The sequence below is a fragment of the Gobio gobio genome (genome assembly GCF_949357685.1).
Source record: "Gobio gobio genome assembly, chromosome: 9".
In the NCBI taxonomy this organism is placed as follows: Eukaryota; Metazoa; Chordata; class Actinopteri; order Cypriniformes; family Gobionidae; genus Gobio; species Gobio gobio.
The window spans coordinates 45,164,719-45,178,043 of record NC_137115.1 but is presented as its reverse complement, the minus strand read 5'-3'; the positions used below and the strand labels follow the sequence as shown (position 1 = coordinate 45,178,043).

The window sequence follows — 13,325 nt, the reverse complement described above, 5'->3', positions numbered from 1 at the left end:
CCCCCCTTCCCCTCTCTACCCCTCTCTACCCACTTCCCCTCTCTTCCGCTCTCTACCCACTTCCCTTCTCATCCCCCCTTCCCCTCTCTTCCACTCTCTACCCACTTCCCCTCTCATCCCCCCTTCCCCTCTCTTCCCCTCTCTTGTTCATTTACTTGGCCAGGTGCCTCCATGTTCAGAAATTGTACTGGTCCTGCATGGTCAAGCTCTTTACATATATGTTTGACAGCTTTCACAGTCACCTGACTGTCAATTGCTGTAATAAATTTATCAAATGTTCCAAGGGATTCATGGTATTCATGGTATTATGTTCTTGACTAATTTTGACAATTGAACAGACTATTGTGCATGTGATGACTTATACAATGAAATGATGCTGATACGTTTTGGAGCGAACGACCATTAGACTGAGAATCACACAATCAGTTTAGATCAACAAGATCTAATCACTTGCAAACTGTGCTAAATGTAGGCTACCTGTACTTAATCCATTGCAAAGATGTACTGAGACATTGAGACATGTACTGAGACATTTGCAATTTGATGAAATTAATGAGAAATGCTATTCTGTTGTGAACAATTGCCAAGTGGTTTGGAGATTTGTCCATGTTGTTTTGAGAATGTAATTTCTGTTTCAAGAAATGAGCCAAACCAATGGAGAAAAACTGTAATTAAAAAAAAAATTAAATTATCACTGATAACTAATACAGAAGTATCATTCTCATTCTATAGCGTGTTGGTTCCTGTTGCATCAGTAGCCTTTGAGCTTGCCTATTGGTCAATGTTTGCTGTAGAAGTTTGCAGCGCACTTTCAAGGTTCCTCTGAAACCCTTCACCTTCCCCAGTTCCACCTGTATAAATCTGCTATGAGTAATTTCATATATGCTATTTCTGCAGTGGCAGCATGTCTTACATGCTCATGAGTATGTATTGGCAGTAGCAAGTCTCTGTACTTGCTCTGAAGCAGCAGCAGCAATAATAACAACAGAAGCGTAGCAGATCTATTCTGCCAAAACCAAATACATTTACATATGTCATATCCGTTACCATACCATGTCATGATAGAAATATATAGGCTACATATATAATTTATGTTTTGATATTTGTGTATTGAATTTTCCACATGGATTTGATCTGGAAATTGCACATATACCCACTTTGGCAACTTGCCTACATGTCTACTCACACCACTGAACCTTATTTACATGCACCACTGTGTTAGTGAATGCAAATCTTCAGAAACCGACAAATAAAAATGGTTTTCATTTATTTTGATGTTCTCCCCATGGGATGTCTGCAAGAGCCACGTGTAGCAAAGCTCAGCAGCAAATGTGCCTGCTCAGCTCTGGTCTGGATAAAGCTTGCATATTCAACCTCATGAATAGGAGATGGGCACGTATGGGGCCTACAGCTCCATCATCACTTGCCCATCTCATGCCCCAGAGGTCATGTGAATTCAGTCTGTAATGAGTTTAAGGTTTGATGTCTGTCAAAGTAGATAGATAGATAGATAGATAGATAGATAGATAGACAGACAGACAGACAGACAGACAGACAGACAGACAGACAGACAGACAGACAGACAGACAGACAGACAGACAGACAGACAGACAGATAGATAGATAGATAGATAGATAGATAGATAGATAGATAGATAGATAGATAGATAGATAGATAGATAGATAGATAGATAGATAGATAGATAGATAGATAGATAGATAGATAGATAGATAGATTCATGATAGATAGATTTGTGGACAGACAGACTAGATAGATAGATAGATAGATAGATAGACAGACAGACAGACAGACAGACTAGATAGACCGACCGACAGACAGACAGACTAGACAGACAGACAGACTAGATAGATAGACAGACAGACAGACAGACAGACAGACTAGATAGATAGATAGATAGATAGATAGATAGATAGATAGACAGACAGACAGACAGACAGACTAGATAGACAGACAGACAGACAGACTAGATAGACAGACAGACAGACTAGATAGATAGATAGATAGATAGATAGATAGATAGATAGATAGATAGATAGATAGATAGATAGATAGATAGATAGATAGATAGATAGATAGATAGATAGATAGATAGATAGATAGATAGATAGATAGATAGATAGATAGATAGATAGATAGATAGATAGATAGATAGATAGATAGATAGATAGATAGATAGATAGATAGATAGATAGATAGATAGATGTATAGATAGATTCATGATAGATAGATTTGTGGACAGACAGACTAGATAGATAGATAGATAGACAGACAGACAGACAGACAGACAGACAGACAGACTAGATAGACCGACCGACAGACAGACAGACTAGACAGACAGACAGACTAGATAGATAGACAGACAGACAGACAGACAGACAGACTAGATAGATAGATAGACAGACAGACAGACAGACAGACAGACAGACAGACAGACAGACAGACAGACAGACAGACAGATAGATAGATAGATAGATAGATAGATAGATAGATAGATAGATAGATAGATAGATAGATAGATAGATAGATAGATAGATAGATAGATAGATAGATAGATAGATAGATAGATAGATAGATAGATAGATAGATAGATAGATAGATAGATAGATTCATGATAGATAGATTTGTGGACAGACAGACTAGATAGATAGATAGATAGACAGACAGACAGACAGACAGACAGACAGACTAGACAGACAGACAGACTAGATAGATAGACAGACAGACAGACAGACAGACAGACAGACTAGATAGATAGATAGATAGATAGATAGACAGACAGACAGACAGACAGACTAGATAGACAGACAGACAGACAGACTAGATAGACAGACAGACAGACTAGATAGATAGATAGATAGATAGATAGATAGATAGATAGATAGATAGATAGATAGATAGATAGATAGATAGATAGATAGATAGATAGATAGATAGATAGATAGATAGATAGATAGATAGATAGATAGATAGATAGATAGATAGATAGATAGATAGATAGATAGATAGATGTATAGATAGATTCATGATAGATAGATTTGTGGACAGACAGACTAGATAGATAGATAGATAGACAGACAGACAGACAGACAGACAGACAGACAGACAGACAGACAGACAGACAGACAGACTAGATAGACCGACCGACAGACAGACAGACTAGACAGACAGACAGACTAGATAGATAGACAGACAGACAGACAGACAGACTAGATAGATAGACAGACAGACAGACAGACAGACAGACAGACAGACAGACAGACAGACAGACAGACAGACAGATAGATAGATAGATAGATAGATAGATAGATAGATAGATAGATAGATAGATAGATAGATAGATAGATAGATATAAATTATGCAGCTGTTTTGCTCTAAGTGCTCTATGATGCTTAACATACCTCATTATTTATGACGTTTTTGTTTCATAACATGCTCCTTAAAAGGATGATGTCAAAATGCTTCATCATGAATTGTGTAATGGTCTGAGTACCTGTATTGTAATCTATGGTTATTTCTACAGCAGTGAACTATTCATGTTGCATGAGAAACGTAGTGCTAATCTCAGAGTATGTTAAATGAATTTTGCAGCTTTAGATAGATCTTAATTATTTCTTGTAATGGCATGTTTATACAATACTTTATAATACTGGCGTTATTTATTTTATTTTAATAATATTTTAGTAATTCATTTATTTTAGAGTATATTTTATATGAATGTAATTATTCATATAAAATTGAATTTTTATATACAAATAATTTATTTTGTATAGATTTTAAATGATTAATATTAGCATGTTTAATTAAAAACATTTGATTGCTTAAACATTATGGAGCCTTGGTTACACCAGAACATTCAAACGCTGCCTATTTGTCTTTCATTTTCATTCCCTTTTCTCAGTTTCTCTTTTCTTTCTCATTCACTCTCTGCAGTCCCCTCTCATGCCAGTGCCCTGTTTTATCTAATTTATTTATTCAGAAACCCCATGGACTCCCCGTGGATCTCTGGCACCACACATTAAAAATTAATGTTGTGGTTCAAATAAGCCATGTGTCTGCCGCCTAGGTCATAGCGGCTCGCTGAGCTGAATGGACCAGGCCAGATCACGCTGCGTGTGGGTGGACAGCACTCCGACATATCAGAGCTTGGATTACACAACATCAGTAATAACATTACTAATGCAGGCAGTGGTTCAGACTACGCTTCAATCCGCTTGAGCTTCGGCCAGAGATACAAATTCAGAGATATGTAATTGGACGCTGTACGCTCTTGTCTCCGTTTTGATCCGATGACACTTTTTGGGGCATATCCACTTCTTAGATGATTTCTTTTTCCTCCCAGGCTGTTTGTATGTGGTGTGGTCTTTACTGCATGTGAATGTTTCTGGAATGGTTCATCATTTTATCGTTAGTTAATGCATTAAATAACATTAACTAACAACGAACAGTACATTGTTTATTAATCAGTTAGTGTAAATGGTAACACTTTATTTTAAGGTGACGTAGTTATACCTTACTACATGTACTTTTATGCATACATGTAAATTATGCATAATTACAAGTAACTAACTCTAAACCAAACCATAACCGTAACTCTACAGTAAGTACATGTTAATTAATATTACTCAGTACTTATTTGTCACCTTAAAATAAAGGGTAACACATTGTCAGTTACATATGTTACATGTAGTTACTATAGTAACAACTATAAATTATGCATAATTACATGCTACTAGCCCTGAACCAAACCCTAATCCTAACCCTATAGTAAAAAGTGCATGTAGTTACTTAATATTACTCAGTACTTAAATGTATAATTACAGTGTAACAAAGACACCTTAAAATAAAGTGTAACCAAATAAATTGTAACCATAAAAATCGAACTGTTCTGGTGTCAGTTTGTCTATTAAATAAATAATATTAACAGATACAACTTTTTTGATTTTTAATAATGTATTAACTAAGATTACTAAATGCTTTAGAAGTGTTTTTCTCGTTAACCAATTAATTAACTAATGTTAACAAATGGAACCTTCTTGCAAAGTGTTATCAGTTCATTTTTATGTGTGTGTGTGTGTGTGTGTGTGTGTGTGTGTGTGTGTGTGTGTGTGTGTGTGTGTGTGTGTGTGTTTGTGATTTATGAGGACATAAATTTGTATAATCACACGGGTATTACACTGGTATTACGATGTAAACATGAAATATGTGGACATTTCAGATGTCCAAATATTTAAAATAGCTTTAAAAACATACTAAACAATCTTTTATTAAAAATGTAAAAATGCAGAATGTTTCCTGTGATGGGTTTATGGGTAGGGTTAGTGTAGGGGGATAGAATGTACAGTTTGTACAGTATAAAACCATTACGCCTATGGCATGTCCTTACTTAGATAGCAAAACAAACCTGTGTGTAGCCTATATACTGTACATATACGTGGCTCTCTGTAATACTTGATTCTGATTGGTCAGTCGCATCATTCAGGGGTTTGATTTTTCCAAATACTCACCGTAGTTTGTATATTCAAATTCAGTAGATTACTGTACTATTTGTCTACATTACACTGTTTGTCTTTTTGCCAATTTTTGTACATTGTAATGGATAATTTTTTTAGTGTAAGCTTTTTTATTTATTTATTTGGGTAGAAACCTCACATCTTCCTTTTTTAAGAATGACTTCAGTGCCGTTCTTTGTTTGCAGGGAAGTAGCAGGTAATTCACACGGAACTGTCGCAACTCTGCCGTCATTATGTTAAGCCCGCCCACCGACTCTATACATGATGGGATTGGCCTGACCAGAGTTTGGTTTTTCAAGCTCGCAAGCCAACGGAGAGTTGCTAGACGACCCTGGCTGCAAATTACATTTGCTGCCGCTAGGGTGCATCTAGATTTCTATGCTAGTAGTAACCTTGAAAGCTGGATAAACTTTTTTCTTTGCATTATCTCTTATAATTTTAGTATTGATAGTGGTATTGAGTCTTGTATTATTGAGTGACAGTTATCTGAATTTCCCCTTGGCATTATTAAAAGTACTTCCATATTTCTGATTTCTTCAGTCATTTCCATTTACGTGCAGTGCCTCAGTGATTGTGAAGGAGTTCTTTGTCTTCTCCTCCTCTAATGTATGACTTGGTTTTCTCTCCTTCTCCATATCTTCATTAAATGTTGATGGGGATGAGTGAAACCAATAATCCTCAGACCCCACTGCAAAAACATAGCTGAAAATCAATAGGTTTGCAGCAGTGTGGGAAGAGAAAGAGAGGGAAAATTCTCTCCTATCAAATATTAATCATTCATTTCCTCAAGGGAATTAGGAGAGTGCTGGTGATTTGCTGTCTGACCCAATTAAGATCCTCCTGCATATCTCACTTAGGTTCACTGTTACTTACATCTGTGGTTTTATTGTCAATCGGTATAGGCTTTAGTGATTGAGAGACAACACGGCGCAATGGATGCTGGGAGAACACCGGCACATGCACAGAGAAGCAAACTTAGGTACCTTGAAAAAGAATAAGCAATTGTCTTTTTGACGCTTTAGCTGGAGCTCCTAACACATTAGAGCATTTCTATTGAATTTTGCTCCCATATCCTCAAGGTTAGATATGTATTATCCCGTGTTCAGTTCTAACAATGAAGCATAGATTTATACTTTTTATAATCAGGTTACAAATACCCAAGAACCCCACACAACCTTTGTGTACGGCTGTGAGTGTTTTTCCTCGGGTCTGTGAAGGATGTAGTGAAAGCCATTCAATGTCACCCTGCTGCTCTGTTGATGAACTTGTCTATTTCTTTAGAAGAAATCTATTTCGTATTTGAGCTTTTGGAAATAAATGAACAGGCTCGAAGGCTTGGCAACCTGAAATGGGAAAATATTTGTATTATTATTCTTGAGCTAAGTTACATCATGAAGGTTATTGTTCTGTGCATTGGGCTCAGATTACCCACGCTTTTACATTACTGAATTTATTTTTAAGTTTGAGTTTACATGAATTTTGCAGCCTGACACATTTCTATAGGTCGTCAGAGTAACTATTCTTTCCAAGTGTTTTATCTCATCTTCATCTCTAATGAGTGTTTAAATGAGGGTTATATTATATTGTTATATTATTGTGTGTCTCTGTTTGTTCTAGTGCTTGTCCCCAGTCCATGTTCGGCTGCAGCCACAAAGAAATGCAGCTCCATCTATAAAGGGTTTGCCCAGTGTCTGCTCGCCCTGGGAGACAGTCTCTCTGTTGCCCAAAAAGATGAGGATACGCAGGAGATCGACTCTATTTGCAAGTAAGGAAAAAACCTGGTCCAACACAAACATAAGCATGAATCTAACCAATGTTGATTTCAAATCACCAAAACAAACACACCCCTATTTTGATAGCTCCGCCCCACACATACGTAACCCAGGCAACGACTATGGCGGAATCGGCTGTGCTAGCCGACCGAGGGTATGATGTCATCAATAAGTGAACGCAATGTGTGGTACTATTGTAATCCAGGTCGAATGTTCAGTGAAAAAGTCATCCCTTCCATCCCAAAACCACAAACACAGTTCTCATGAACAACTCGATAGCAAGAGTGCGACAGTCCAACTAACAAAAATATTACAATTATGATAAGATTAGAGGGTTATATTGATCACGAAAAGAGGAACCAAACATATATTAGGAGTATATTATCTTACTTTTCGGACACACTTCGGGAGCTGACGCTTGAAACAGACAGTGGAGGAGGTTTAAACGCTCCAGGTTTATACAGTGTGGAAATGACACTGAGAGCTGTCTTCTCCCCGTCATTAGTAGACACGCCCCTTTCCGCTGATTGGCTATACGTTTGTTTTGGTACTCGGCCGAGACACTTTTCTAAAGCAGTTTTGAAATACCACTTTCCCCATCTTTAAGCAATACATTGATCAATAGTGACAGTAAAGACTTTTACTTCATATTCATCAAAGTATTCGGAATAAAGTGTATCCACAGAAATATAAAGCAGCACAACTGTTTTCAACATTGATAATTAAATTACTGTATTTTTGAGCAAATAAATCCAGCTTTGTTGAGCATAAGAGACTTTCAAAAAGATTTTAAAATCTTACCGACCCCAAACATTTGAACAGTAGTGTATATGTCCACACGAATACTATAATATTTTTTATTATTCATTATAAAATAATTTAAATATTTTTATTCATCACATTTTTTAAATTATGGAAGTCATAATTGTCTTTTATCACAATATCACAACAGTGAACAAACATAGGGGTGAATTTATAATAATTTATTTTGGCTTCCATCTTGTGACAAAAACATATTTTCTCAAAATATTGCTTTAATTGATCATTTAAAGCAATTTTTAAATCACCCCCCCCCCCCCCCCCCCCACATAAATATTTATCCTGTTAGTCTTTTGTAATATCCCTATGACAAAAAAAGCCTTAATTACATAATCTACTAGGAAAGGACATTTTAGTGGTAAAACAACAACACATGATTTAGTATTAATAATAGATTTGATATTTAATGAATTATAACTAACTCCCAAAGGCTAAATATAGTTCTTTATTTCCATTATATTAGATTCAATTCTGTTCATTTCAATTTTCATTGTGTTAATAATGAAGTTATAATTGATGACATTTCAGTGTTTATGCTTTTCCAGAGCATATTTCGGAAAGTCTGCCATACCTTTTTATATATATATATATATATATTTTGACCGTTCTGATGTTGGACGAGAAGGCCTGGCTCACAGTACTAGAAGCGCAGTCCCAATACTTTTGCCAATATAGTGTAGATATAGCCTGTCTCGGCCCTCCTACGTACTTCCACTGAATTTTAATTTTCCTTCAGTACTCTGTCTGGGATTGCGGTGTATTCTCTGGGTTTCTCCGGTCAAATTTTCACCGGTCCAATCAGCGAACAGAGGGAGTGGCTGAGAGCGATGACGTTGATGTTGTGCGCTAGTTTGAGATGACATAAGTCACGACCAAACGTTAGCGATTGGTTAAGGCAGATCCAGAGTGGCTATCTCCAATAGTTTTAAACTTCAACAGAGTACCCGCCTCCAAGGAAGTTAACGCTTGTGAATGGCGAGTGGCCAGACTCTCTGTACTAATAAAATGTGCGAGAGTCTAGGACCAGGCTAGTGTTTATATACTGTAAAAAAAACAAAAGACATTTTTAAAGGGAAAAAATGCAGCTGTGGTTGCCAGAATAAATTAAATAAAAATACAGTAAAATGTAAACATGTTTACAGAACAACCTGTAAACTTTACAGTTTAAAACTGTAATTTACAACAACAAACAAACTGTAAATCCAATAGCCATTTTCTGCTGAATTAGCAAGGCCATGTTGCTGCTTAAAGGGTTAGTTCACCCAAAAATGAAAATTCTGTCATTATTTACTCACCCTCATGTCGTTCGACACCCGTAAGACCTCCGTTCATATTCGGAACACAAATGACGATATTTTTGTTGAAAGCTGATGGCTGAGAAAGGCTTCAGATAGGCCTCCATTGGCATTCAGTACATTTACACTCCCAAGACCCATAAAAGGCACTTAAAACGTTGTTACAAAGTCCATCTCACCACAGTGACTCTACAATAATTTTACGATGCAACGACAATAGTTTTTGTGCGCAAAAAAAATCAAAATAGCACCTTTATCCAACTTGTTCTTGTCTTCCGTGTGTGCCTCCACGACGCATGCACGAGAATATGACGCAGATCCGGCGTTCGGACACATGACCCAGAAGCGATTTGTTTACAAGCAGAGGAAGACGCGCGTATCTAAGCTGTTGAATTCTACATTGATCGTGCTTTAGGTCTCGGCGTAGTTCTCAAAATAGAGTTAAAGGGCCCTATCTTGCACCCAGCGCAATTGACTTTGTACACCGACGCATGTGTCATTCCTATTTTGCACCCGCGCAAAGCGCGCTTTTCCCTCCACAGAAGCACGTCGCTAAACTAGTGAATGAACTTGCGCTCCCTGGGCGGTTCAGCGCAAAAAAGGAGGCGTGTTCCGGCGCAAACAATCCCTGGTGCTATTTTGCTGTTCCATTAAACAATTGCGCCACTGACCAGAAAAAACCTAGTCTAAAGTCAGTGGCGCGCTGCGCGTTGTTCATTATGCTATTTTAAGGGCGCATGCTTGACCATAATGTATAGCGTGCACAACGCGCATACACTTTGCTCATGTAATCTACACAGATGCAACAGTTATTTTTGCAAATCATAAATTGTTACACTAAAAATATTAACACATGAGATGACGGAAATCATTGTGGTGTGCCACGAAGATGTGAAAAAATAGGCATAAATCTAGCTTACAAATTATTCAGGCTAATTGTAATAATTAAGGATAAGACCTGTTTGCCCAATAGTGGCAAGACAAATATGTATATAAGGACATCTGACAAATTGGTTTGTCCGTCAAGAACCAGGAAAAAAAATCGACTGAAAAACTGAAAAAAACTGAAAGACTGAAAAAAAAAGACTGTGAAATCACCTTTACCATAATGTACAACATTACAACTTCACTTCTCTGTCTTTCACTGCTCTTACAAGAACATCAGTCTCCTCGGCTGTGAACCGCTCCTGGCGTGCGCCTGGTAAATACGCCATAATAATAGCAATCCATAATGGAACTTGCGCACCTGCTTTTAAAGGGAATGTTGGATGACGCTCTGATGGGTTTATTCACGTTACGCCCAAACCACACCTATGAATAATGAAGCTACTTCAGACCAACCCATTTTAGATTTGCGCCGTGCGCAAGAGCCATTTATCCCGCCGGGAAAATAGCAACAGCGCCGAGACCCGCCCACAAAGTTACTTGCGCTTCGCGCTTTGACACTTGCGTTTCAGATCGTTAGAATAGGGCCCAAAGTGTGCATTTCATGGATTCCCGAACGCTGGCGCTACGTAATATTCTCGCGCATGCGTCATGGAGGCACACACGGAAGACAATAACAAATTGGATAAAGGTGTTATTCTGATTTTTTTTTTGCGCACAAAAACTATTGTCGTCGCATCGTAAAATTATTGTAGAGCCATTGTGGTGAGATGGACTTTGTAACGACGTTTTAAGTGCCTTTTATGCGTCTTGGGAGTGTAAATGTACTGAATGCCAATGGAGGCCTATCTGAAGCCTTTCTCAGCCATCAGCTTTCAACAAAAATATCGTCATTTGTGTTCCGAATATGAACGGAGGTCTTACGGATGTCGAACGACATGAGGGTGAGTAATTAATGACAGAATTTTCATTTTTGGGTGAACTAACCCTTTAAATCTGTTTTGTACTTTTAACATATACTGACATTCACCATAGGTTCATCACAAGGAGCTTTTCCACAGGTTGAGGTAAATACTAATATATAGAAGGTGCACACAGTCATGCAAAAAAACACAAAACCCTATCATGACAGTCAAATAAAGCAATAAACATTCACTTAACAACATAAGATGTAATATAAAACCCTAATATATAACTGATTACAAAAACAATCAAATGTGAAGTGTCACCCAGGGACAAGCATATTCATATTTTTTGAAAGTTAGTCAGATCAAAAGGTCAAGCCGAACAGGAATGACCCAGCAGCACATTTACTTCTCTGTACAGCCACATAAAATGCCTTGCTCACACCACAGGAATAATTGCTATACGCCGTTCATTGTGTTGTCACAGGAGGAATGTGATATAGAGTATCACAGTTCACTGATATGACACCTCATTCATTCTCTGACTCCCTACATTGCATTTCATCTCATTTTCTGTTGCTCCCTTCCACTCTTTTCTCCATTTCTTCCTCTGCTCACTCATCTTTCTCCTCCTCCCAAGTGCTGGATATTCTAATTAAAGACTAGGTCTCTCTATTTCCCTGTCTGTCTCTTTCCGTCTGCCCCTCCATAGATCATGCCTCTATGATATGACTTGATATTATGTCACACTCTGTAGCTGCAGGAACTCTTTAAGTATTCATTGTGTAGCAGCATGATGTTGTTTAAGAACAGCCTCCTGTATATCCTCCAGTCAGGCTCAATCCGTGACACTTTACCGTTTACGCCACTGACTGAATGAATCGTGATCCACGACGGCATTATATGGTCCTGCATTCAGCACTCGCAGGAAATGAAGAGAGCGCTTTCTTTAACGCAGCTATTTAAGTGTTATTCCTCCAGGTGCCAATTAATCGTGCCACTGAGCTCACTGATCGCGTGCACACTCGCATAAACACATGCACGCACGCACATGTACACATTCACATGCGGGTTCGCAGGAAGTGTGTGTGATCTTTTGTCAGGGGATCTTTTGCAACAGTAACATTCTCCCACCAGACTGCAAAGTGTCAGGTTTGGGCCAAGACTGCTCTGTCTCAGAGATCTGAGAGGGACGTTTAAGAAAAGGATTGGTGGTGAAAGACATTTGAGGTGTTGAAGGACAGACTTCCACTACGAACTGCACACGAGACATCACTGTTTAATAGGGAACAGTCTCTGTGTGCTTCACATAATGTGTCGTTTTAACATAAAAGGGTGTTTCTTCACTGGGAACTTCTATGGTCCCTAGGGGTTGAGTTTTATCAAAACTAACTGAATATTTTTGTTCTAATTTTTTTATTATGTGAAGGTCACATTTAAACTTGTGAAACTCTTGGGAACTTTTACTTTTTGTCTTTATCGTTTATTTCTGCTACTTTTCAAATGCCTTTTTTTGTGTGTGTGTTCTTGTTCCAGACCCAGACTTTCAATGTTAAAATATGTTTAAAAAAATCCATCATAAGAATATTAATATTACAAAAAAAATCACATGATAAAAACTATGATATTTTAGTGAACAGTAAAATAATCATAAATCAATTTAAAATGTATTTAGGTGATCAGTTTTTATGTTATTTTTACCATAATCAATTATTTTGACATGAAGGTTTATCAAAAATTAGTGTGTTTTGTTACCAAGGAGGCAACAGGGAAGAGCATGCCTAAGATGAAATATGAGTATATGTGTAATATGAAATATGTGTACAGAACCATCACTTGTGAACAGAATATTAGTATTCATCTTAATTTTTGATCTAATTATGAAAAAAAGTCATGTTTGTTGTGTTTTTAAGGTACATAATATGTCTATATTTGTATTTCCACCACAATCATTTGCTTCACAGAATGCTATTGTTGAGAAAAACACAAAAAAGACAATATTGCATATCCTTGCATCAACCTTTTTGCTCTGATGAAAATATTTTCACTCTAATGTTTTACCTGTTTATCACTATTGCTCTAAAAATCTCTAAAGATTCAACAAATCCTGAAAGCCTT

The 13,325-nt window shown here is 37.3% G+C and overlaps 1 protein-coding gene across 1 annotated transcript in view; it reads left to right on the top strand.

Annotated features, from left to right (window-relative positions):
- nrn1la (neuritin 1-like a) overlaps nt 1-13,325 on the top strand; it is a gene marked incomplete at its 3' end in the record, with an annotated part of 48,562 nt that overhangs the window by 34,644 nt on the left and 593 nt on the right. Inside the window, exon 2 of the mRNA XM_079825160.1 lies at nt 7,149-7,296. Within this exon, the coding sequence (XP_079681286.1) occupies nt 7,149-7,296 (148 nt within the window). The remainder of the gene's footprint in view (nt 1-7,148; nt 7,297-13,325) is intronic.